This window comes from Anopheles stephensi, chromosome 3 (genome assembly GCF_013141755.1).
Source record: "Anopheles stephensi strain Indian chromosome 3, UCI_ANSTEP_V1.0, whole genome shotgun sequence".
Classification (NCBI taxonomy): domain Eukaryota; kingdom Metazoa; phylum Arthropoda; class Insecta; order Diptera; family Culicidae; genus Anopheles; species Anopheles stephensi.
The window spans coordinates 65,128,530-65,154,359 of NC_050203.1; the positions used below are offsets into that span (position 1 = coordinate 65,128,530).

The window sequence follows — 25,830 nt, forward strand, 5'->3', positions numbered from 1 at the left end:
CTAGGACCCTACCTCTAAGCTGCCTCAAGTCCTAAGCTCTAAGAACCTGTCTTAAGCGCTTTATTGTAAAATATTTTTTCAAACAAAATTAGCTTCCCCCACAGAGACGTTCAAACCGCTTCTCACAATCCTGATAAATTTAAACCAACCCTCCCTGAAGACATGCAGCGTCTCGCTCTACGATGTACTCTAGAAAAGATGAGCTGATGAAGGGTGGGTGTATTTTGATTTTGATTAATGCATGTCTCGGAAGTCGCATAAAGATAACCTTAAAGTTACAACCTCCTTTGTGTACCTGGCTTGTACATACACCTGTGTAGCTAGCTAACCTTGACACGCGTCTCCTCCTTTTGAGCTTAGAATATCATTACTTTCTGTCTGCTCGTCTGCACACAGTAGCTCTTGGTAGCTGACTACCATTTTTATGGTGCTTAAAAATGTGCCTTTTTGAAAATGCTTTAATAAAAGCACACCTCTGTCTCTCGTAGGTGGTGTTGGTTGCACAGGACCGAAAAAAGGCGTAGATGGAAATTTATGATGTTTTGGGGGAAGATTTACACACTGCGAACAGGGAGACTTCCTCCAAAACAGCACGGGCACATGTTTTATTAGAATCGTCCCGAGATCGGGGCGCGTTAAGCTTTGCTGGTGGAGGCCTCTTGAGTTTCAATTTAACTCCATCCTGAGAGGGGCGTGTAATTTCCTTAATTATGATTTAATGCTTCAGCTCGTAATCATTTCTGCCCAGCAAGCAATATGTTTGAAGGATGATTTGTTGTTGTGGACGCGAGGATCATTCGACAGCATTTGCTTGGATAGGGTATTCCGGTTTTTTGTGTGCGATCCTTGCAATCTACTCAAACTCATGTGCAAACATTACTCGTCCACTCATAGCGACACGTTCATTATATCGTGCACACGCGGGCAGGATATGAGGTAGAGAAGTACAAATTCATTTGCGTTGAAGGATGGCCCATCAGCTCCCGCTTATCGATTTGCAATTAATTTCACGGTCTCTGTCTTTGGCCGATGATGTTTGTTCGGCTCAGCAACGCTCATCAGGCTGATTGATTTTCCTTGCCCGTTTATATACTCATCCAGTTCCTGATTCTTTTTTTTCTGTTTTTGCTCCCCTTTTCTTATACATTTGCCTTTTCATCCATTTCGTTCGCAGATCACCGGCCTGGTCGTGATTGTTACGGGAGCCATCATTCAATCGAATTATTACCATTACTCCAACTTTGTCGGTAAATATTTGCAACCGTTGCTTGGCGGGTTGGCGGGGGTACTAAATACGCTTCGTTCTATTTTTAGGCGATAATTTCTGGACCGCCCCGATCGTACTTATCGTTATCGGGTCCATCATCTTCGTGGTGGCATGCTTCGGATGTTGCGGTGCGGCCAAGGAAAGTCCTTGCATGATCATCACGGTATGGGCGGGACACTTGCTGACTGTATCTATATGGGTAGCGAAACAAAACGTTCATTTTTTCGTTTCAGTTTTCGATCTTTTTGGCGCTGGTGTTCCTGGCCGAAATCGGTATCGGCATTGCCGGGTACTACAAGCACGAGGAGCTGAGTGGCATACTGGAGAAGGGCTTCAACAAGACACTCGATAGCTACGCCACCGACAAGGGCGCTCAGGAAGCGTGGAATCTCGTGCAGTCGGAGATGGTATGTTGCGGCATCAAGGGCCCGGAAGACTGGGAACCGATCTACAAGAACGATACGGTGCCGAGGGCCTGCTGCCACCGGATGCCGGTCGGTGTAAACAAGTGCACCCGCGAGTACGCCTCGACGGAAGGTTGCTTCTCGAAGCTTTCCAGCTATCTCGGCTCGAAGTCGCTCATTCTCGCCGGCATCGGAATCGGATTGGCCATTGTGCAGGTAAGCGGATGGCGGTGGAAATCAAGCAACTATTTGAGGGATTTTATTGCTACCCTCCAGCTTAAATGCTCTCAAAAACAAAAAGTTCCCCTTTCTAAACTTGTTCCGATAATCCTAAAATCGAAGGAAATTAAATAATGAACCGGCGGCTGTTATTAAATTTAAAACTTTCCCTATCGAGAAGCCCGCGTAGGATCTGCTGTGCTACGTGAAGAGCATATGCAAATGTGAATCCGGCAGGGAACAAACTGCTTTGAAAGTTTGAACGAATGGTATACCAAGCAAGAATCAACATGCGGTTCTAGCAATCTAAACAAACACCTCTTTTTCTGTTTGTGTTGGCCATACCAGACTAGACTAGACATTAGGCAGTTGGTCGAATCTTTTCTGTTTGATATAATGCTCCGATTGGGGAGAGCAATTCAAGCAACAGTTCATGTTGGAGTTTATTGAAGCTTTTTTAAATCTTTTTAAATCCGTTCAACTGTATGGTGTTTATTTTCCATGTATTTCTGCTTTCACGAGAAGGCCTCATACTTTTGGAATATTCTTAGAATATAATTTTAAAAAGAAAAAAATCAACCTCATATCAGTGAAATGATGTTCTAGTAAGTGATAAGAATAACAACTCTACTATAGGGAAATCGTCGATAAGCTGTGGGACAAAACCATCTGAAAAATTAAACTGATTGTGTGTGCCTCTTCAGGAGCGTTGATTTAAAAGCTCTTTTTTCCCTGCTTCTTTTCTCTCCGTGCACTTTCAGCTGATTGCTGTGCTGTTGGCCTGCTGCCTGTATGGATCGTTCCGCCGTCAGTACGAGACTGTCTAAATTTGATGAAGGATTTTTGGAATCGACCTACTACAATACATCACACACAAACCAAACTCTCCCACCTGCTGCACCTTTTACTTTCCGCAAAAGGATAAACGAAAGCATGGCGGCGGAAAAGTTATCGCCAGCACAACATCAACATCCAAATCATCGTGCAATGATGGAATCATCTGTTTATCTATCGATTGTGAGACCGAAATCAAAATAGATGCAACAACAGCAACAACAACAAAACCCCTCCCCCGTACTGCTCTGCCGGTAATAAGTCTGGCAGGGGCGGCACAGATAATGATCAGATCAAGTTTTATCTTCAAAATTCCTCAGAAAGTGAACCTGCGTGTTGCGTAGCCGGTATAAGATTATTGTAGCAGTGGTAGCAGAACACAACGAGCGCGTGTACCGTCTTAATACCTCTCCAAAACCTCTTAGGGCAGCTCCCACCTTTCCTCCCCCCCACAGCCAACAAAATTTCGAATGGGAACAAATGGAAATCAATAATTTTGCTCTAATAGTAGTATCGGCCACGTGCTGCTGTTGTCGTGTCGCCGTCGTTTTTACGACGACAAACAGAACAATTAGCAACCCGTATTGAGAGGAGGGGGGATGCAATTGCAGTAGAGGAGGATTAGGAATATGGTCAAAAACAAATTTAAATTCCAAAACTAGCCCCCCCTTTGAACCGTGTTACGTGCCATGCACGAAGAAGTATCGTACATTTGTCCATAGCAGTAGCAGCAGCAGCAGTTCATCTAATGCTAATCGATGTAATCATGTATGTAAGCAAAGGGAGCAGGAAGACAGATAATTATAAAATTGAAATTGATACATTATCGGCACATCGTGATCGTATTCGAGACCAATAGAGAGAGAGAGAGCGAGAGGAAAGTAAAGGGAGAAAAAGGTGTTAATGGTACAGCGAAATTCGCTTTTTACTTTTAGCTTTTGATGGTCTAGATGAATCGCCACCCACATTTTTCGCATCTGTCCGTTCACATCTCAATCTGGCATGAATCTTATATTTGTGTCAATAGGTTGCTTACATTTGCCACGCCGCCGGAAGTAGTTGTGCCACCCGGCCGTTCTGTTTTGCATTCCCGATAGTAGTTGTGTGTGTTGAAATGTGAAGGAAAGAATTAAATCCCGACATTGAATACGGTCTAGAGGTAGAGAATTTCCATGTCTACACGTTAAAGATGCTGAAGATTCCAACTGACGTAAAACCAACATTCCAAATTTCGCGAAACACAGCGATGGATTCCTTTTGTGGCTTCGTGCTGTAGCATTTAACCTACAAAATTTGAATTATCAAACAAAGCGGAACAGCAATTAAAAGAAAGGGCTGGCAGAAAAATAATTGGTAGCAAGTTAAGGTGTAAACATTAAATTTAAACATTACCTGCATCGAATTGCACAAATCGAATGCAAAGGAAGGGAAAGTGATTTACACGCAATAGAGTGTTCGATTGTTGGTGCGAATAAGAATATTACTTCTAGGCCCCACTTACTCTGCACGACACTCACACAATCACACACACACACGTTTTTTGCATATTCATTTGCACGATTTTACACCACACACGAAGAATCTCACACGTGTTTGCTCATACACAGATAGTGGAACGAAAAAAAAAACTCCGTAACAAAAATTGTGTTTGTAAAACCTGGCTAATACAAGCAAAAAAATCCCATGCCGCCCATGGTAGGAGTAAGGGGGGGAGTAATGCACGGTAGCTGGATTTGCATCACGTTGAGTAAATATTTTATTTGTCCAATGAAACAAAACCGCTATGCTCAAAAGAAGTGAGACATGAGAAAAACCTTGCAACTGAATCGGGGCATATTGAGAGAGTTAAACACACGTAATAAATGAAACTATTTACAACGCTCAACAAAAACATATACTCTGAACATGAATTAAACAGAATGGTTTTGCGTTACTGGTCCGACTAGCCGGATGTATTGGGAATTAATTATTTATCATTTAATTTAATATGGATTCCTTTTTTTTACACAGTACTACACATCAGGAAGATATTTGACGCACTTACAGCAAGCAAATAAAACAACCGATTACAAATTAAAAACGGGAAACTATCCCCTACATCATACTTTCTGTGCTAATGCATAACCGATCTATTTCTTTCTTCAGTGTGTGTTGCGTCAATGTAATGCCAGTAGAGAGTACAGTACAGAGCAACTGTGTTGATATTTTTATAAATGTATTTTACTGATTAAATGCTAGAAATTACCTACAATAAAACGGTATAGAGCTGGCCCGTGCCCGGCGAGACGGACGTGGTGGTGTACATGTTTTTTAAGCGTTGTTATGGAAAGAATTAGTCAATCTCAATCGAGAGGAGGTCTCAGCTGGGAAAGTTTTACAGACAGGGCTTCGTGAACCTTTTGAGCATTGTGAGCAGCTCGAGTCCTTATACGAAAATGTCTCATCGCTTACTTAATCTCTTGGTAGTTAAATTTTCGCCAATGAGGACCATTCAACTACGAGGTCTCTTGGTCGTCAAAGTTCCATTTTAAAAGTTCCATTTTTTCTCCATCCCACGTTGAATGTATCTGTGCTCAGATGTCGATATTCACATACATATTGTCTAGCGGTTTACATTAAACAATGCATTGATCAATGTTATGCTGCCGATTGTCGATGTAGTTTAAATTTTAGTTTTATAACGGCTCGTTTGAATTTTTGTATTTTTTATGTGCAAAGTGTCAAATTCTTCGCTCAGCAATTGTCCCATTGTGCGGAACTGTCAGTCAGCTGTCAAATCACTTTGTAAACAAATGCGCCTTTATTCGGGATCACTTCAGCAAACTAAATCGCAGAATGTTGTTTTTGTGAAATAGAAAAATACGCTTTTTGCTGTTTAATTTCATGTGTACGGTAGGATTTTAGACACTCTGTAGCGTTTGGTAAGTTCTTAAAGTGAAGCTAAGCCACCAGCGCAATGGAAAACTTCACCGCGGTGGACAAGCTAGAGCCAGACCAGCCAAAAGGTGGCCGATCGGGTGGGCTTGTGGTCCGCAGAGACAAGGGCGAAGATGATATCGTTTTCAAGCAACCGCAAGTATCCTTGCTGGGGCTGGACAAGCTTGCCGCTGCCAGACGTGCACAGCAGAAAAAGGCCAGCAAACTGTCCTTCTACGGCCACGAAGCAGACGATGGCGATGATGGGGACGACAGGGCATCGGAGAGCAGAAGAAAGGATCATCATCATTCCTCGTCGCGAAAGCATCGTGATTCGGAGGATAGACGCGATCGGGAAAGTAGTGAGCACCGTAAAAGAAGCAAACGCGAGGAGGAAGATTATCATCGTTCGCGAAAGTATCGAGAACGGGCGGTCGAGACGCCTTCCTACAGCGGTGGTGTAAGTGACGTTGCTCGACAGAAGCTTTCCAGCAAGGAGAAGGCTGAATATGACGCGTACCGGAGGAAGGGTAGTCTGTACGCCACTTCGAAGGGTGAGGATCGAAGGCGTGAGAAGTATCGTCCATCGAGTGTACGGTCCGGGTCGGAATCGAGGAGAAGGTGAGCTGCAATTTCTTCTCCTAGCGTGACATTCATTAATACGAAAACTTTTCCCCTGTTCGGCAGCACATTCTCGAGGTACGAACCGAGCACACCAAGGAGTAGACACCGCTCGAAGCAACCGTCCAGCTCCAATTGGACGGACGATGAAGATGATGAAGCAGCACCATCAGGGCAACGGTCCTCGTGGGACTTTCCCACACCGAAACCCTTCGCCGGTGCGGAATTCTCCGAGGCGGACCGTGAGCAATGGAAGGAAGAACAGCTCCGGCTCGACCGTGAATGGTACGGTAGCGATGACGAACGGCAGATGAACGAATTTTCCGAGCTCAACTCGCAGTACCTGCAGCAGCGCGAGCAACAGCAACAATCGCGAAACAATCGGCGCATTTCCGCCCAACAGCGCCAAATTAACAAAGACAACGAACTGTGGGAAAAGAACCGGCTGCTCACGTCCGGAGTGGTAATGTCGGTGAACGTGAACGAAGACTTTGACGAGGAAGCTTTGGAACGGGTGCACCTGCTTGTACATCATACCGTGCCACCGTTTTTGGATGGAAGAATTGTGTTCACGAAGCAACCGGAACCGGTCGTTCCGGTCCGGGAGCCGACGAGTGATATGGCTATAAATGCACGCAAAGGAAGCGCGCTGGTGCGTACGTACCGTGAGCTAAAGGAACGCAAGCGAGCGCAGGCAAAACACTGGCAGCTGGGCGGTACCAAGCTGGGTAATATTATGGGAGTAGCGAAGGACAAGGATGAGCAGGATCCGGCCGAAGGTGATGATGAATCGTACGACTCGAGGAAGGATCAAAAGTACGCCGACCATATCGGTGGTGAGAAGGGTGAATTTGCACCGCGCCGCAAGACTATTCAGCAGCAGCGTCGATCACTTCCCGTGTTTGCTGTGAGACAGGATCTGTTGAACATTATTCGGGAGAATTCGATCATCATCATTGTGGGAGAAACGGGCAGCGGTAAGACGACCCAGTTGACGCAATACCTTCACGAGGACGGATACAGTCGGAACGGCATGATCGGATGCACCCAGCCGCGTCGTGTAGCGGCCATGTCGGTAGCGAAACGTGTTTCGGACGAGATGGATTGCTCGCTTGGGCAGGAGGTGGGTTATGCGATTCGGTTCGAAGACTGCACATCGGAGAAAACGGTCATCAAGTACATGACGGATGGTATTTTGCTGCGTGAAAGTTTGCGCGACAAGGAACTGGACGGGTATAGCGTGATAATCATGGATGAAGCTCACGAACGTTCCCTTTCGACGGACGTGCTGTTCGGGTTGCTGCGCGAGATCGTTGCTAAGCGACGCGACCTGAAGCTGATCGTCACATCCGCCACTATGGATGCGGGCAAGTTTTCCAACTTTTTCGGTAACGTACCGACGTTCACCATCCCCGGTCGAACGTTTCCGGTGGATGTGTTTTACGGGAAGAACGTGTGTGAGGATTATGTGGACGGAGCGGTAAAGCAGGTGCTGCAGATTCATCTGCAACCCACCGAAGGTGACATACTGGTGTTTATGCCCGGTCAGGAAGACATCGAGGTGACGTGTGAGGTGCTGGCAGAACGATTGGGCGAGATCGATAATGCGCCTGCCCTGTCCATACTGCCGATCTACTCGCAGCTTCCGTCCGATCTGCAGGCGAAAATCTTCCACCGTTCATCGGACGGAACGCGCAAGTGTGTGGTGGCAACGAACATTGCTGAAACATCGCTTACCGTCGATGGAATTTCGTACGTAATCGATTCCGGTTACTGTAAGCTGAAAGTGTACAACCCTCGCATCGGTATGGATGCGCTGCAGATCTATCCCATTTCGCAAGCGAACGCTAACCAACGATCCGGACGTGCTGGTCGTACTGGGCCCGGGCAAGCATTCCGTTTGTACACCGAGCGCCAGTACAAGGACGAACTGTTGCACCTGACCGTACCGGAAATTCAGCGTACAAACCTGGCCAATACGGTGCTGCTGCTCAAGTCGCTCGGTGTGAGCGATTTGCTCCAGTTCCACTTTATGGATCCACCGCCCCAGGATAATATCCTTAATTCGCTTTATCAGCTGTGGATTTTGGGCGCGCTCGATCATACGGGAGCGCTAACGCCGTTAGGTCGTCAGATGGCGGAATTTCCGCTCGATCCACCACAGTGCCAGATGCTGATTGTCGCTAACGAGATGGGCTGCAGCGAGGAGATTTTAATCATTGGTGAGTGCTATTGTTTGGTTGGCCGCGATAAGGGACAGCGCAAATTAGGAGAGAGTTAGACAACTCAACGACATTCTAATTCTCATTTCAGTGTCGATGCTATCCGTACCATCGATTTTCTACCGGCCCAAGGGACGTGAGGAGGAAGCGGACAGCGTTAGAGAAAAGTTCCAAGTGCCCGAATCGGACCATCTAACGTACCTGAACGTATACCAGCAGTGGAAAATGAACAAGTAAGTGGAAACCCTCCACGAAGGTTTGGTACGAATTTTCCATCCATTAAACTGATCTCTCTCTCTCTCTTGCTACTAAAGATATTCTGGCTCCTGGTGCAACGAGCACTTCATCCACGTGAAGGCAATGCGCAAGGTGCGCGAAGTGCGTCAACAGCTCAAAGACATCTACAGTCAACAGCAGCGCCTCACACTCAAATCCTGCGGCACCGACTGGGATGTGGTGCGCAAGTGTATCTGTTCCGCGTACTTCTACCAAGCGGCACGCCTCAAAGGCATTGGTGAGTATGTAAATCTACGTACCGGTATGCCCTGCCATCTGCATCCTACGTCGGCCCTGTACGGACTCGGCACCACACCGGACTACGTCGTGTACCATGAGCTGATCATGACGGCCAAAGAGTATATGCAGTGTGCGACGGCCGTCGACGGTTACTGGTTGGCCGAACTCGGCCCGATGTTTTTCTCGGTCAAGGAAACGGGCAAAAGCGGTCGGGACAAGCGACGGCAAGCGGTTGAGCATCAGAACGCGATGGAGGTGCAGATGCGAGAAGCGCAGCAGCAGATGGAGCAACGCAAGCAGGACGAGGAAAAGCACAAGTTTACCATCAAGCAGGAGATTGTAACACCGGGTGCAACGCCGCGTCGAACCCCGGCCAGAATAGGATTATAGGTTCGAATAAGGATTGTGCTTGTGAAACTAGAATTGAAAAAGTTTGTGTTGCGCTTGATCATTTTAGAGCATCAAAACAAATTCAACTTAAAATGTAGTTGAAGTAATAGACCAATTTTCATTTAAATGTGTAATGATGATATAGATTAGAACTTTTGATATGGATTGCTTGAAGGCCAGCAAATGTATAAAGAAATATGTAAATTTCGGGTAAGAACTGCCGTTTTTAATTTAGCAAAACGGTGCATCGGGCGCTATAATTTGCTATATTTTACCAGAGCTCGTACAAATATCATCGCATTGCACAGTGGTTGAGTTTGCACTACACTTTTGAACTTTATTGTTGAAAATTCAAACAAGATTTTAAAGTCCTTGAATTCTTCCTTAAAATGTGTTATAAAACTTTCACCGCTTTTATAGAATTTATAGAACAAAATTTAATTGCCATGGAATCAAGTTTTAAAACACCAAATTAAAACATAATGTCATCCAGTAATGACCGTTAGACTACCCTTAGTGCATCATATTGTTATCAATAGAGAAACGTCAAACACCACAAACAAAAGTGGGATTGTTGTTTTTCTGCCAGTCTTCGTGTGCCGAGAGAAACGAGTTATACTAAAATAATTTCACAGATTATCACAAGTTTCGCAAGGAGCAATTTGTTTGATTACTTAAGTCTAAAGTGTCCCAGTGTAGCTGTTAAGAGAAAGAACGTTTCAATCGATTGAAAGTTGAAAAAACTTCTTGTATCTCTTTGGTAACATATTGTGTGCTGTGAACTTTGGTTCGAAAACTTTACGGTTGTTTCCCTGTTTACTTACCCTCCACGTGCATCAAACGGTAGCAGTTTAAGTGTAATTACTCTCGCACAAAACCAGCGCGCAAGGAAGAGAGTGTTCCTGGTCGTCGTTTGACTACTTCTGCACCTCCTGCAGCCGCCTGGACGATGGACGATCTCGGTGAGTCATAGCTTTTAAGGAATTGTATCCTCCAAAACGTGATTGAATGCAAGTCATCATCATTGTTCCGGAAATGTTGCTGCATTGCACTGCACTGGTACTGTCGCCGAATCCAGGGTGTGTACAATTACACTGGCACACACTTTTAAAATAAAATTTCTAACTGCGGAAGCTGTGGGTTCCATTTCATCGTACGATGGGAAGGTCTTTCCTAATCGAAACCTTTTGTAGCAGTGTTAGCCCAAACATAAGGACAACATAAAACATGTACGCATACGACCCTTGCGCCGTGAAACACCCCAGCCCACCTCGCTGCAGGGGGGCTCAAATGCCTGAAATGCCAAAAATGGAAGGCCAAACGACGACGACAAAAAAAAAGAGTAAACCGGACCGTATAGAGATGGAGCCGTACCGGCCATATATGGCATCTATCATGGCCCAGGCGGGCTGCGATTTCATGTCTTTCGGGACGGGATAGTTAGGAGGCAGTTGACCGGTGTCGCGACTCGACATTGACGCGCACGACACGGAGGCTCGCTTTGTGGTTTGTGTGGCTGCATCGAGGCTGATTGATGAAAGCTTCCGAGAAGAGTGGACGGTCCGCAGCTCTTCGATCTTTTTTTTTCGTTGACCGAAGGCCGGAAGGATACATCATCGTCCGGTATGCGTTTGATTGGTAAACAAGTTTCGAATTGTGTGTTTGTGGTTCCTTTTTTGGGTACCGCGTGCGAGTTTTGGTCAAGGTTTAATGGTGGCGTTTTAATCGATACGTTCGACGGTAACAATCTCTTAACCGTACGCACACCTTTCCTATCGCCCGTGTTTGCTTCCGAACTGCTTTCTTTGTGAGTTGTATTGAGTGCATCTATTGTTGTTCTATTTTTAAACCTACCGTCTGTTTGTAGGTGCGTATCATGCATATCCTTCACTGGGCGCGTTCGCGTTAATCCTTGACATAGAACTTTGGCAATTTCGGTTGGTTGGAGGGTTCGTGCGATTTCGTCGTTAAAGGTTGCTCGGCTGACTTAACTTAGTGCCAGAGAAAGAGCAGCATCGATTGAATAAGCTCTCCTTCGATCGTGATCATCGCTGTGATGATCGATTAATGATGTGAAGAGAAAAAAAATGAAGGACAATTAGACAATTGATCACCTTTGCCAATTTACCATTCAATTTTACTTACAAAAAGTTTGGATTTTGCATTCGCTTCTCAACGGTTTCTTCGTTTATTGTGGCTCGTCATCATTTGAATTTCTTCTCGAGCCAATTGGTGATCTGTTCTACGTGTCGGATTTGGGTTATAAGTTTCAAATTCATCGACGTCCCTCTTCCGGAATGCACTTGGAATGCTTTCTAAGGGAAAAGATAATCTTAGGTTTTGCTCTCGGCATTAGCACCCACAAGGGGTGTTTATTATATACTCTCACAGCGGATTGGACTAGCACATGTGGGCTCGAGTGTTGGTTGGATGCGATAACATTACTTTATTAAACAATGATCAAAATATTCAAACATATATTGCCACACATTGCTGGCTGCATTTTTCAACAAATATTTCTCTACTACTAGCGATCGACGAGAGAGTATGGTTCAAGTATCACTCGTGATTAGATCAGTGGCAGTCAAACCTTTTCAGCCAACAACAAAAAAATACACTGAATTCTGTTTAATTCTTTGAGTAAATATTTAATTACAACATTGTCTACCCAGCGCTAACCGAACTCAGGGCCAAAGGAGAGTATGAGTTTTGTTAGAGAAAACTGAAACAGTCAGTCCTCTTACAAAATTCATTCTGTTCCAGGGTTTCAGTCGTGATTCGAAATACTAGTTTTAAGAGAGCATCCTTTCCATGCAATTTATATGAAAATTTTAATATTTCTTGGAGCGGCTTGCAGGAACAATGAATGCAGTTCGCACTGCAAGACTTAGTATTAAATCCCATCCTCTCATGAGGTCTTTTCGATTTCGTGGTTTCGTGTTGGTTGAAGCCCTTTAAACGCCGAATTCACTCTAGCAGACAAGGCCGCTTTGAAGGAGAGACCTCATACCTTTCGAAGCTCTTGGCGACCATTCTTAAACTCACCTCTGTGCTCTACAGATTTTTATACTAATAGCCAGTTATGCAGCTTTCTTTGTAGAGTTACAAGCTAGGTCTATATAGACCATTTATACCAAACGTTTTCTTACTAAAAGTGATCAATGCTGCTCGAACGCAAGATCAGCACAGTGAATTTCTTCACCTAAAAATTAAATAGAACTAATAAACCCCCCCAACCTTTAAGCTCTTGCCAAGAAGTTCATAATCAAAAGAAATTGGTATGACCAGAGTCATCCTGAATACGCATCCGCATTACCGACCCCTGGACCACCCCTTGGACCAATTATCTATTGAAACCCTGCCGGGCAAGCCGCCAAAAACACATCCAACCCCATATGTTTTCCAATCGATCGATAGGTCTAGCTCCCGGGCGGTGTTGCTGCTAAGATTCCGCACGCACTCCACCATGCTGGTCTAATGATGATTTAGACGCCAGCGTGCGCCGGGGCGGCAGCGGCGTCTTTCCGTGGCCTAAAAATACTTACTGTCACGGTGAGATAATGTGTGTTACTTGGACAGAGATGCTGCACGTCCACTTGCATCCACGCCTGCACCGCGCTAATAGTGCATTCGAGAGTGAAAGCCGTCTCCCCTTTCGTTCGCGTCTAGAGAATAGAATTATCAATCGGGCACCGAGAACAACAACAAAAAAACCGTTGGAGTGATGTTTGAACGTCCACCCAAGGCACCATCAAAAACGATTCATTGTTATACTCAAACATTCTTCCCTAATGTGTGTGTGTGTGTGAGTGATCTCTATACTCTATGCTCAAGAGCATAGAAAAGAAAACTCACTGTTGTTTCCAATTTCCCCTTGGTTGGGGGGAGGGGGGGCTAGCTATCGGGGCAAGTTCCACTTCCACTTCCGTCATCAAGGCCTGTTTTCGTTGGTAGACAGTGTGCTTTCGGTGCTGTCGGTTGTGCATTTTCACGACGTCACTACTTACGAGTGCGAACGAGCTCCTCCACCATTTCCGATGGTCCGATCGCGCCTAGCTTGGTACAGACAGCTAGCAAAGGGTTTTGGCTTTCCTGTCCTTTTTTCGCGTGATTAGTTTGTGTTTCGTATGCGATCGGGCCGGATCTGACCGTGTGGCGCATAGCGTCTCAAGACAAGCCGAGCAGCAGACGCACGCGTCTCAAATTGAGTCCCGTTCGCGATCGACCTTAACCGCCGCTAGTGAGCATAATGTAATGTGTGCAGTGAAGTGATTACAAACCTCGCATTTACATCACCTTAATGTAACGTGCATATGGTTTGAACCGTCGGTTGAATTGTGTGATCACCATCGTTACCAGCAACGTGTGACATGTAACACGATCAATGATCGCGAAAGTGAATCGAGAAGCGATCGCGAAAGATGCATTGTTTACGCTGTGTGTGTGTATATTTTGTATTTTTTTTCGATATTTCTGTTTATCTTTCTACGCGACATCGCTTAACGATGGTGTTGAATGATGTTTACACTATTCCGTGGGATGTGTGTGCGCAGTGAAACTGAAAGCATATGTTCAAGTGAATGTCGCGTGATTTGTTGCTGCGCTCGACGACAAATCGTTTACCGATCTTCCATCCCAGCACGTTTTCGGTGTTTGATCGTCTTCTTGCTATGCATTACCCAACGCAAACGTCCGTAACAAGTGTTTTTGTTGGCAAGTGTGTGTGTGTGTGTGTGTGTGTTTTTTGCGACAGGGTTTAATAAGCTTTTCACTCCGCAATTTCAAACCTCTCTTGTTCAATTATCGCCTCATTGGTGTTGTCTTCACAACGCCTGGCAATAGCGTTCAGTCTTCGCGAGCTCTTTCATTTCTACACCCATGCCATCCGAGGTTAAGGTGTACTCCTCGGTCAGCGATTAACACCCGGGCTGGGGATGGGGGTTTAAGATTGGTAATCTTCTGAGAAGAAAGTGAAAACTGAAAGAAAATGTTAAAAAAGTTTAAAATGGAGCTAACTTCTTGTTTGAAAAAGAACTTCTTATCATAAAATTTAATTTTATATATATTTTCTTTTTTTATTCTTAATATACTTTGAAGACTTTTCGATTTATTTCCTTTGTTTGGTAATCCAATTTTCTGAATTTGCAACTATTTTTATCTGAATATAAAACATCAATAATAAAAAAAGTTGTATCAATTTTTTACTTGTCGATTTTTTAATGAAGTTTCCTTCTTAAATTTAATTGAATATTAAACAATCGCATTACTTCTGGTGGCGGTCCGGTGGCCGAGGCGACAGCGGCGCCGGTCTTCACACGGGCCAGGACCGGTGTTCAAATCCCATCCAGACCGCCTCCCCGTACGTAGGGCTTGACTACTTACTATCATGGAATCACTCTTAGGCCAGTCTTTAATTGTTGAAGAACATAATATTTAGTTTTTTGGCAGCTTGTCTACGATAAAGCCAAGCCACCTGTTCCATTTACATAAATGATCGTATCACAATCTGGGGTTCCCGAAATGGCAGCCCTCTACTATAAATATTCATCTTTCTTCAGAATTGAGAAGCCTTTTTAAAGTTCGAAGCGATTATAGGTGATCGCAGCGATTCATCCTTTTAACTACATATTTTCAACGTCTTTTCTCAATGATAAAACTTACAGTGAAAGTGCCATGGCTGCTTTAAAAGCAGATTGATTATGTTGTAACATTTTGTCAATCTATTTTTATATATGATTTGTTTAAGATTTTTGGGTGTTCGGATCATTAAATCAGTCTATTTTTTAATGCATATGTTAGTTTAAAAATATTAAAACTTATATCTATTTAATTTAATAGCTTTTTGACCTGAAAACATCAGTAAAAGAACTATAACCAAGTAGCGGCTATATCAGTTTCCTTTATCGATGATTAATCAAAGAAAGCTTACCTGAAGGAGAGATTTTTAAACAATTTCGCTTAATTTGGTACTCACATTTTGAATTATAATATTTTAAACATGAGATGCCCAACAGTTGTTGTTAAACTACTTCCGTGTCTTGAACTTAGACCAGAAAATGGGTCAACCATATGGTGCGCTATGAAACGACGACATCTAGAATCCATCAATGATTGCACAATGCAAACGGCATGCAGTTACTGTACCCTACCCACCCCCGACACTGTTACGGTGGTTTACAGCGGCCTAGTTTTGAATCATTCCATCCCACCGCCCTGGAGTTTCTTTCCCAGATGAACCATCCGTACGGAGCATATGTTTTGCTTCGGTTGAATCAAAAGAACCCCATCGTTTCTCACGAACGGAAACGAAAGTCTCCCGGAACTGATCACGATTCATGATACACCGCTGACCGGAGGGAGACACCATACGTAGCATAATTGGGATAATGCTCAGTACCGAATGCCACTGCAAACGGGCCTAGGCGCCAGCGCGATAAATCTTACATATTGTGAAAGGTCATGGCATCGTGTGTGCAAGGTGCATATGGCGCTTCACCGTCCAGTGTGGCTGAAGGAGGTCGCCGAAGATGTCCTTGCTATCGTTACGAACAAATTATAAGTGGCGGTCCCTTTGCCTACATCATAACGCGCCGGCTCTTGCCTGCCTCCGGTGAGTTCGTTCATCATGCTCACGATCGCATGGTACGGTCAGCACCGAAAGAGGCCCGATCCTCGATTCCCCCGTAAATTGCTGACCATATTTGGTCGTTGCGGTGCCCGGGTAGAGTGAAGGAGGTACTTAAATACAAGGAACAGGCGCACATTGACACGAAAAGCATGCAACATGTTCAGGAAGTGAGCATTTACTTGTGATCGCACTGCAGCGTCGTCATAATATATATGATCGCGAATGTATCGTTTGGCACTGTTTTAACCAAGAGAATCATTACCTTTTTGAAAGTAATAGTCCGGTTGCTGTAGAGCATTTATGTTGAAAGTAAATGGCGCACGGAACGGAAGGAATAAAATTCAGTGTCGGTGTCAAGGTCTAGTCGGTCAATTCCAATTATGTCACCACCAACCAGAACTTTACTGGCAAACCCTGAATAACCACGGCGCCAGATGTCCAAGCTATATTCGGATTCATTTTTCAAAAGTTTAGTTTGTAGAAGTTTTTTTCCTGATGCTAATAGTGCAAATAAGATAGTGTATAACATTATTTTTTATTTATATGAAATTATCCTGCACATATTCTTTTTGTACACCTTTACTAAGAATGAAACATGCAATTTTACAATGTTTTTTGTTATTTATTCACATAGTTATTTTTGTAAAAAGTATATTACGACCAATACCTCTCCATAACGGCTATTTTAATTTTTGTTATTTGGGGCCAAAAGGTGTGTCGGAAGAATCATTTCGCTCCTTGGGTCACTTTGGTGCAATCCAACCTCTCGCTTACAGCGTATGATTTATGAATTTATTTCTTTCGGATTTCTGTTCACATCGTTTGTAATCTTTTTTCTGTATGAAACATAAATATTCCGTTCGAAAATCGAATAAATGTTGGTTTGTTTGGCCTTTTTCATCTTCACCAACAGCCGCGCGAAACCGTCCGTCTCTTCTGTCAAACGTTATTTTCCTCTGTCGGTAAACTGTCAAATCGGCCGCCATGGACTAACCTTGGCTTCGAATAGAAGAATGGTGTAAGCGTCGTTGGCAGCGTAAAATTGTGCTCGTGAGCTGCATTTTCTCAATAAGCTGTGCGTTTGCTGTTTTTAGTGAATAGTGCTGAAGTAGTTACTCGGTACGGTACGAATCCGCATCTGTTTTCCCCTTGCTGTGCGTGTGCTTTTTTGCGTATGTGTGTGTATGTGTGTTGCTCATTCGTCCCTCGGTCACATCACCGATTCACCCTTCTTTTTCTAGACAGAAGAACCCTACAACAGCACGCACACACTGCAGAATCGTTGACGTTTAGCTATTACGCCTGCTCATTTTCTTGGTCATTTTCTACTTTTTCTGTGCTCGCGCGGATGCATCCCCAGTGTTTTTCTCCACCTGCTCCACTGGCTCGCACGAAGAGCGAAACGTGAATTGCTAAAAAGCAGTGGAACAATCATAATCGGTAAATATTGGCCAAAACCGATCGGGCGACACACTGCGGAAGTGGCGAAAGAAAGGATCCTCCCAGGGATCGGTGGCAGATCAGCAACAACCGCAACAGCAGCAGCAGCAGCAGCCACCTCAAAAGTGGATTGGACGTAGGGTTGGCTTCCGCTGGGGTAAGCCACACAGAACTGCACCGAACGAACCGGACCGTCCGGAAGAGGCAACAGTAGCTGCCGCACCGCCAGCGCCGCCGCCGTCGCCGCCGCACCGTGCGAAACCTGCAACCGGTGACGAAGCAAGGGAAGAAGAACAAGAAGACCGGCCGGTGGTTGCGGAGCAGATCAAAGGGACCACTACTGTTGCTGCATCGAATCATCCGAGGGCGCCCCTGTCCAACAGCGGTTCCATTTTCAGCTCGCTCGTATCGGCAGCGCCCAAGCGTCGCAAGGCAAACAACATCCCTACCGGTGGCAGCACTGGTGGTTGTGGTGGTGTTGTTCGGGAGCACGGCGTCGGCATCGGAGAGGAAGAGCAGGCCACCGGGGAACGACGCCGACGTGGAGGAGGAGGCGGAGGCGTAGGCTTCCATCTGTTGACCCGCTTTCTCACAGTTCTCGGTGGAAAACGTGCACACCGGACGGCTGCAAAAACGGGGAAGGAATTTCTTCCGACAGAGGGCTTAAAGTACGTATCCAGGCTTAGTCAGCCGAACGAAAACAAAGAACACCTTCGTCGTCCCCCTCCCGTATTGCTTTTCTCCTTTCCTGAACCGTAGTTATTTGTCCTTTGTCCATCATTCCCATCACAGACCAACCCCGTCCCCAAGCGCACAACATGCCCCTGAGAATCGAACCGGCAGGCCCGGGGTTTAATTGCGCTGAATCTGCTCGTTCGGTTCTCTCGGTTCCAGATACAAGGATCCGCGGATGGTTCGATGAGTTGGTTGTGTAGTGCTGTTGCTTTTGCTCAGAAAAAGTGTCTAAAACTTGTGGCGGAATGAGAAAAAAGTTTGTTCCTTCATGCTGGGCGAGCAGGAAAATATTTTAATTAATACCATCCGTTGATGGTTGCATCACCGGGTTGGTGGTGACCTGACCTCCGAGCGTGGGATGCTCTTCCCGTTCGACGTTTAATTTAATTAATTCGAACGCTTGTGACGTTAAATTACGCACACCGCGATGGAGGTCAGCTGATATTTGGTGCAAGTCCGATGAATAATACTCCCAAAGGATATAATAACAGCCAAGTGTACCATGGCAATCATTGGTGGTGAGATGAGATGAAAGTGCGAAAGCCATGACAAAGGACTGGGTTTTACTGTGTGAGTTTTTTCATTTGTTTGTGTTGAGTTGAAATTGTTAAGCAAAGCGGTTCATGACAACTGTCGAAACCTTAGGATGCTTTGCCTACTTGGAACCGATTTTCCCAACTCCTCGTTCCTTCTTCCTTGCCTCGCTCCTAGTTGACAGGAATGTTCATCCGATTGTTCTGAAAGTTTGTTTCTTTTGCTCTCTTTCTCTTTCTCTGTTTCTATCCGCGGTCCACCCACTAACATCGCTCGCTTTCTCTATTGAATCTTTGATGTCCCGCTATCGTGAACCACCAAACCTGCTAAAAACCGATATTTTTCCGACTTATCAAAATCGGCCGTTCCACTACCGCCACACGAATCCACCACCACCACCTGTCCGTGTCCCGTCCATCCGTGCCATCCGCGTGTGAACGCATGACATGACGTCGCCCGAAACGCCGGACAACACGGAACCGAAACCAAAACGTTCTAAACTCTCTCATTCTAGCGTGATGGACTACGACAAAACGGTGGAAGCGATGGACACCCAGGACGACAATGAAATCGATCCGCCCAACATTCAGAACCTCGCCAACGCGGTCGCACCCCCAACGGCAGCAGCTGCCAACGGTGGCGGCGGTGGCGCCGGCGGCAACACCGACGGTGGCGGAGAAGCGATGGCGCTCGATGATCAGGATTTCATGAACGACGAGGTGCGCTCGGAAGCAACGTTCAGCTTTCAGATACCCAAGTTCAGCAGGCTAACCGACTCGATCCTGTCGCCACCGTACTACGTGCGCAACCTGCCCTGGAAGATATTGGCGATGCCGCGCAACAACGACAATGCCGTCTCGCCCGGCAAGGGGCTCGGCTTTTTCCTGCAGTGCAACGGCGAAAGTACGAGCAACAACTGGAACTGTTCGGCGTCGGCCGAGCTGCGACTGATGAAGGTGGATCCACAGGCCGAACCGTTCATTCGCAAGATTCGCCACACGTTCTGCATGCAGGAGAACGATTGGGGTTTCTCGTCCTTCATGAACTGGCAGGAAATTCTAGACCCAGCGAATGGGTTTATCGAGAACGATACGATCACGTTGGAGGTGTACGTGAGCGCTGAGCCACCGCGCGGCATCTTCTGGGACTCGAAAAAGCACACCGGCTACGTGGGGCTGAAGAACCAGGGTGCCACCTGCTACATGAACTCACTGCTCCAGACGCTCTACTTCACAAACCAGCTGCGGAAGGCGGTGTACAAGATGCCGACCGAGGCGGACGACGATTGCAAGTCGGTGGCGCTGGCGCTGCAGCGCGTGTTTCACGATCTGCAGACGCAGAACAAACCGGTCGGCACGAAGAAGCTGACCAAGAGCTTCGGGTGGGATGCGCTCGATTCGTTCATGCAGCACGACGTGCAGGAATTTTTGCGCGTGCTGCTCGACAAGCTGGAGAACAAGATGAAGGGCACCAGCCTGGAGGGTACGATCCCGAAGCTGTTCGAGGGCAAAATGATATCGTACATCAAGTGCCAGAACATTGACTACACGAGCCGGCGCACGGAAACGTTCTACGACATACAGCTGAACATTAAGGGCAAGAAGAACATACAGGAATCGTTCAAGGATTACATTGCGACCGAGATCCTGGACGATGACAACAAGTACGATGCGGGCGAGCATGGGCTGCAGAAGGCCGAGAAAGGGATTTTGTTTTACAAGTTTCCGCCCGTGTTGCATCTGCATCTGATGCGCTTCCAGTACGATCCGATCTCGGACAATTCGGTCAAGTTTAACGATCGGTTCGAGTTTGATGAGATGATCAATCTGGATCCGTTCCTGGAGACGGAGGAAAATACGCCGGCCACCTACATTCTGCACGCCGTGCTGGTACACTCAGGCGATAACCATGGCGGCCATTACGTGGTGTACATCAACCCGAAGAACGACGGCAAGTGGTGTAAGTTCGATGACGATGTGGTGTGTCGGTGCAGCAGAAACGAAGCGATCGAGCAGAACTACGGCGGGCATGACAATGAGCTGAACCTGCGCCACAGTAGCAACGCGTACATGCTGGTGTACGTGCGCGAATCTGTCGTGCATCAGGTGCTGGAGGAGGTGAAGGAAAGCGACATCCCGGAAGAGTTGCTCGAGCGGCTGAACGAGCAGCGCCGCATCCAGCAGGTAAGGCGCACCGAGCGCACCGAGGCGTCCAACTTTGTCAACCTCAACATACTGCTGGCGGACTACATGGAAGTGCATCAGAAGTCGGACCTGTTCGATGCGACGACCGCCGCCTACCGTACGCTGAAGGTACGCAAAACGACCGACTTGGCGTCGGTGGTGGTACAGGTCGGAAGTGCGTTCAAGGTTGAGCCGGGCCAGTTTCGGCTGTGGGAGGTTAAGAAACCGGCCAACCAGAAGCCCCACAAGTTCGATTACATCGACCCATCGTCGACGGAAACGTGCAGCAAGTATGCGTCGCCCGAAACGAAGCACTCGTGCACGATCTTCCTGGAGCTGCCGCTCCCGGGGCGAACCGAGCTCGAGCCGGCCAAGATGACGTACGAGTACATACTGCTGTTCTTCAAGTTTTACGATCCGGTCGAGAAGCGGCTAAACTTTTGCGGACACGGGCTGTACAAACCGTCGACCACGGTGGCGGAGCTGGCGCGCGATTTGAACAAGCGCGCCTACTTCGAACCCGACACCGAGCTGCAGCTGTACGAGGTGGTGGACATCAACAAGGCACAGAAGATTACCGACCAGTTCCAGATGCTGTCGGCCGCGATGTCGTTCCTGTGTCACGGCACAATCATTGTGTTCGAGAAGCTGCACCCGCCGCAGGAGAACCTCGAGTTCCCGACCTGCGAGGCGTACTTTAAGGATTTGTTCTGCCGCATGGAGGTGATCTTTCTCGATACGCTCATCCCGAACGATACCGGCTTCACGCTCGACCTGTCGTCCGAGTCGACGTACGATCAGATCGCGAAAGCGGTCGGTCGCCGCATCAACGTCAACCCGTACGAGATCCAGTTTTTCAAGAGCAAAAATTACAGCGATCTGCCCGGGCAGCCACTGTCGCACAGCTTCGGTGGTTCGTTGCGGGAGGTGCTGCAGTACAGCAAAACGAAGACGATACGCAAGCTGTTCTACCAGAAGCTTTCGATCAACATTAACGAGCTGGAGAACAAGAAGCAGTTCCGCTGTCTCTACCTGATGCCGAACCTGAAGGAGGAGAAAGAACTGATACTGTACCCGAACAAGAACGGGACGGTGCGCGACCTGCTCGAGGAGGCCCGGAAGGTGATCGAGTTTGCGGAGGCCAGCACGAAGCAGCTACGAATTTCGGAGCTGTCGAAGAACCGGCTGTCGCCCGGACCGGCGGACGATACGCCGCTCGATCAGCTGCACGATTACACGGAGAACCCGTTCGTGCAGAAATCGAGCATCGGTAACCAGACGATGTACCGGATCGAGGAGGTGGCGGAGGACGAGGTGCAGCTCGCCGAGCACGAAATGTTGGTGCCGGTGCTCCACTTTACCAAGGACATTTCGAGCGTGTTCGGGATCCCGTTCTTTATCCGCACCGTGCAGGATGAAACGTTTGCGTCGCTGAAGGAGCGGATGAAGAAAAAGCTGGGCGTGTCGGACAAGGAGTGGGAAAAGTACCGGCTAGCGATCATTACCGAGCACATCGACTACATCGACGACGAGATGATACAGATAAAGCTGGAAACGTTCCGCGGCGATCCGAGCGATCCGCACTCGCGAACGTTCCTCGGTTTGGAGCACATCAACAAAAACACCAAACGCAGCAGGTTCAACTACATGGAAAAGGCGATCAAGATTTATAATTAGGCGAGGCAGCGGCAGTGTCCAGCACGACTGGCAAGCAAGCAAATCACAAAACTCAGTGGAAAAGCCTTTCCCCACAGTCTCTCCTAGACAGGCTATACGCCCCGCTGTCATCACCACCACCACTAGCTCCTCTCCTGCCGCCTTTGGACTGTGGGAGCAGCAGCAGTTTTTAAATTGATGCAAGTTTGCGCGGAGGAAAGGAAGCAATTTCGCGTTCGCCGTTCTTCGGCTGTGGTTTGTTGATCTTTTTTTTTCACGTTCGCTTGCTTGCGATTCTTCACAATTCAGCAACATCCGGGAGGATGATCCCCTGTTGACGTCATGATGGACAACAAACACGAGGAATAGTTCAAGATTCATAGCAGCAGCGGCAGCAGCAGAGAGAGGGGGGAGATTGAGTGCAAGACATTTGGTTATTATTTTGGGATGCATGATGATCGCAGGACAGATGAGAGTTATTATCCTTCAAGATCGGGCCTCCCGCTTCCAGAACTGGGTCGTACGAGCTCTAATGCAAGCAGATTAAATTTGATAGTGATTCAAATTAATGCTGAATTTGTTTTTAAAAATACTTCCTTAAGCTCCCGAAAGTCGTTTCCCGTTAAACAACAAAAAAAAAAAACGGACCGCGTAACAGACAACCCAGGAATTGTGGAAACGCGAGTACTAAGAGGCAAGTGATCTAAATTATTGGACGTGTCTAGGTGAGGGATTTCAACCGGAATAAGAAAAATCCCCCCGCTGTTACAGTTGTAAAAACTTTTCGTAAGGAAAACGTTTAAAATTCAAAATCCGTTTTAAACCGTCGCGCTCGAGAGCTTTATGTATTTGTATGTCTGATTTGTATGTGTGTGTGGCTACAGACTCCATATTGAATATTTTGCTTTGTTTACAGTTAATATAATCCATCCTAAAATATCCTGTGTTGTTTATTGAGATGTTTGTTCACCTCGTTTGAAGAAAATTTTTAAAAGTTAAATTCTGGAGCATTCAAACTCCTTCCGGTGTTGCAACAACGATGGATTGCTTTCGATCTGTGTCGAAGTGAAAAAGGTGGTGCGTTTCAAAAAATCCTGGTGATGAACACAAGACACCACAATTCGTAGAAAAGAGCGATGGGTGGTGCGGTGGCACCTAGAACCAGTGTCACGGAGATTAAGGGAGTAAGTTGATGAGGAATAGGAAACAAAACGAATTATAAAAACCCTTTAACATTATAGATAGAGCGATAGAGGGAAATGGAAAGGATTAAAACCAATAGGTAAATAACACACGTTGTATGAAGCCTAGTGTGTCGGGGGAGAGCAAGAGATAAGAAGCTAGTGTACAGATTTAAACATGGCCAGCTGGAACATGCTGCGCTGCCCAGTGGAAGGCAAGTTGGTTCGGGTCGTTTAGCAGGGAGAACAGGTGTCGATGGAGAAGTGCGCAAAAGGATAGCTAGAACCCGTTTCCCGACGCCGAACGGGCAGGGAATTTGGAAGCTTTTGTATTGAACAGTTATGAACGTCATATAAAAAATCTTTTTTTTTGTTACTAGCTGAGAGTGCTGGAAAAATGTGTGAGTATTCGACAACATCGACGATGGACGAATTGAACAATGTAGTGACAAGCTGATCTTGTGATCTTGGAGCGATATGGTAGAAGCTTACGACAGAACGTCTAATGTGAGAAGCACTGAGAAGATAAATTCGGTAGTGGAACGATTGATGCACCCAAGGCGAATCGATCGCGCCCGACAACAAGATTAAGATGAGATCGCACATTGGTACTGACTCGCGGAAGATAGCATGCGACCCCAAGATACAGCTTGATCTAACGAGCCGTGCAGTTGCAATTGACGGGGTAGGTCAGTCCTTTCTGGCAAAACCAATCCGGTTTCTGAGCAACTTTTTTAAACTACTAACAAAAAACAGTGAAGGATATGGAGGAATTCGATTACAATTTTTGGTGATATTTGCGTTAGCATACAGAATATATGAACATGTATTCTTCTTGTGTATTTTAGCAATGAAAATCACATTTATTGGGTTTTTGAAGATCATGACGAAGCGTGTGTCCTTGTTTTTTACACAGAAATTAAACCGTTTACAGAAAAGGTTCGGTTCATTGAGACATTGAGCTTTAAACGAATGAAATGGAATGATTCCGTACAGCTAAAATCGTCGGTTGGAATCCTTTTGGCAGGCAACACGAATCCACGGCCAGCATGGGAAGAAGGACTAGCGATTGAAAAAGGCAATTTTTGTTTCCGATCGAACCAATCTCGACGTACAGTGTGTTGTTAATAAGCTTTGTAAACAGTGGTGTGTGTGTGTGTAAGCTTGTTACTTGCGCGCAATGTGTGGAGCCTTGTGAGGTGTTTTGAGCCTGTGTTGCCCTACACTTCACCTCCACATTGCCCCTGGTGTGTGCTCTCGCTGCATTCGCCAACGACAGCAGAAACAGCAGATTGATCGTACATAAATTACAGATTACAATAATAACAGATCGCGATGAACTGAACGCCGCCGCTCAGAGACTAGGAAAGTTAAGCAAAAACAAACAAACAAACAAAGCAAAAAAAAAGAAGCAAGAACATTTGCGAAACGTGTAAAAATGCAATCTAAAAAAACAATAAAAGGTTACAAAAATAAAAAATTGGTACTTTGTTGTTCTATTCTCTCTTAGCTGTCAAGTGAGTGCGCTTGGATTCTGTTTTCCCTATTTCAATTTTCGTCAATATGTCGAACCCTAAGTAAGTTATCGCAATTCAATTCCGAAATTTATCCCATTTTCCTACGTTATGCTCTTCTTTCTTTAATTTTTCGAATATATTTGGACATTTTACAATTTTTGAGTGACTTATATGCTGTTCAAGCATTTAAGGAGTTCTCCCAATTTGACCAATTTTATTTCAAATTGTCAGAAGACTCCTACAACGCACGGATTGCGCCATACATCGCACACATACTGCCGGTAGTCCTCTACGGGTACCAGTCCTGGAATATGCTGGTGGAGGACACCAATGCACTCGGACAATCTTTGGCGGTGTGTGGAGAAGGAGAATGAACCACTAGTTAGCTGAAATGTTTGGCGATGCAGACATCCTGACGGTTGTCAAAGCCGGAAGAAAACGCTGGTTAAGGCACGTGACGAGGATGCCGAACACTTGCCCTACCAGGAAGGTGCGTATAGGAGCACTGTGAGCTCGTTGCCTGGATCAAATGGAGTCAGACATGCGGGAGATTAGATACAGCCATGG

At 46.2% G+C, this 25,830-nt stretch overlaps 4 protein-coding genes across 20 annotated transcripts in view; all 4 read left to right on the forward strand.

Moving 5' to 3' along the window:
• The window catches only part of LOC118511683 (CD63 antigen-like), a 63,457-nt gene extending 58,443 nt beyond the window's left edge, over positions 1-5,014 (forward strand). For all 10 annotated transcript variants that reach the window (XM_036055062.1, XM_036055061.1, XM_036055059.1 and 7 more), the window contains 4 exons: positions 1,175-1,247; positions 1,315-1,430; positions 1,501-1,887; positions 2,652-5,014. In XM_036055062.1, coding sequence (XP_035910955.1) covers positions 1,175-1,247; positions 1,315-1,430; positions 1,501-1,887; positions 2,652-2,717 — 642 coding nt within the window. In that variant the 3' untranslated portion in view covers positions 2,718-5,014. The remainder of the gene's footprint in view (positions 1-1,174; positions 1,248-1,314; positions 1,431-1,500; positions 1,888-2,651) is intronic.
• A 495-nt stretch (positions 5,015-5,509) lies between these two features.
• Positions 5,510-9,492, forward strand: LOC118511686 (pre-mRNA-splicing factor ATP-dependent RNA helicase PRP16). The gene is made up of 4 exons (XM_036055068.1): positions 5,510-6,261; positions 6,328-8,483; positions 8,575-8,716; positions 8,798-9,492. Exons 1-4 carry the CDS (start codon positions 5,681-5,683, stop codon positions 9,387-9,389), a joined length of 3,471 nt encoding a protein of 1,156 aa, XP_035910961.1. The 5' UTR covers positions 5,510-5,680; the 3' UTR covers positions 9,390-9,492.
• Positions 9,493-9,988: 496 nt separating this feature from the next.
• The window catches only part of LOC118511688 (paxillin), a 56,246-nt gene continuing 40,404 nt past the window's right edge, over positions 9,989-25,830 (forward strand). The window contains exon 1 of the mRNA XM_036055085.1: positions 9,989-10,351. Coding sequence (XP_035910978.1) covers positions 10,339-10,351 — 13 coding nt within the window. The 5' untranslated portion in view covers positions 9,989-10,338. The remainder of the gene's footprint in view (positions 10,352-25,830) is intronic.
• On the forward strand, positions 16,983-25,139 carry LOC118511687 (ubiquitin carboxyl-terminal hydrolase 7). 8 transcript variants are annotated; one of them, XM_036055075.1, is made up of 3 exons: positions 16,983-17,136; positions 17,378-18,125; positions 19,241-25,139. In XM_036055075.1, exon 3 carries the CDS (start codon positions 19,245-19,247, stop codon positions 22,584-22,586), a length of 3,342 nt encoding a protein of 1,113 aa, XP_035910968.1. In that variant the 5' UTR covers positions 16,983-17,136; positions 17,378-18,125; positions 19,241-19,244; the 3' UTR covers positions 22,587-25,139. The 8 variants fall into 8 exon arrangements, with proteins under 8 accessions (XP_035910968.1, XP_035910966.1, XP_035910970.1 ...); XM_036055073.1 differs by having other exon boundaries at positions 16,987-17,136; positions 17,259-18,125; XM_036055077.1 differs by having other exon boundaries at positions 16,990-17,141.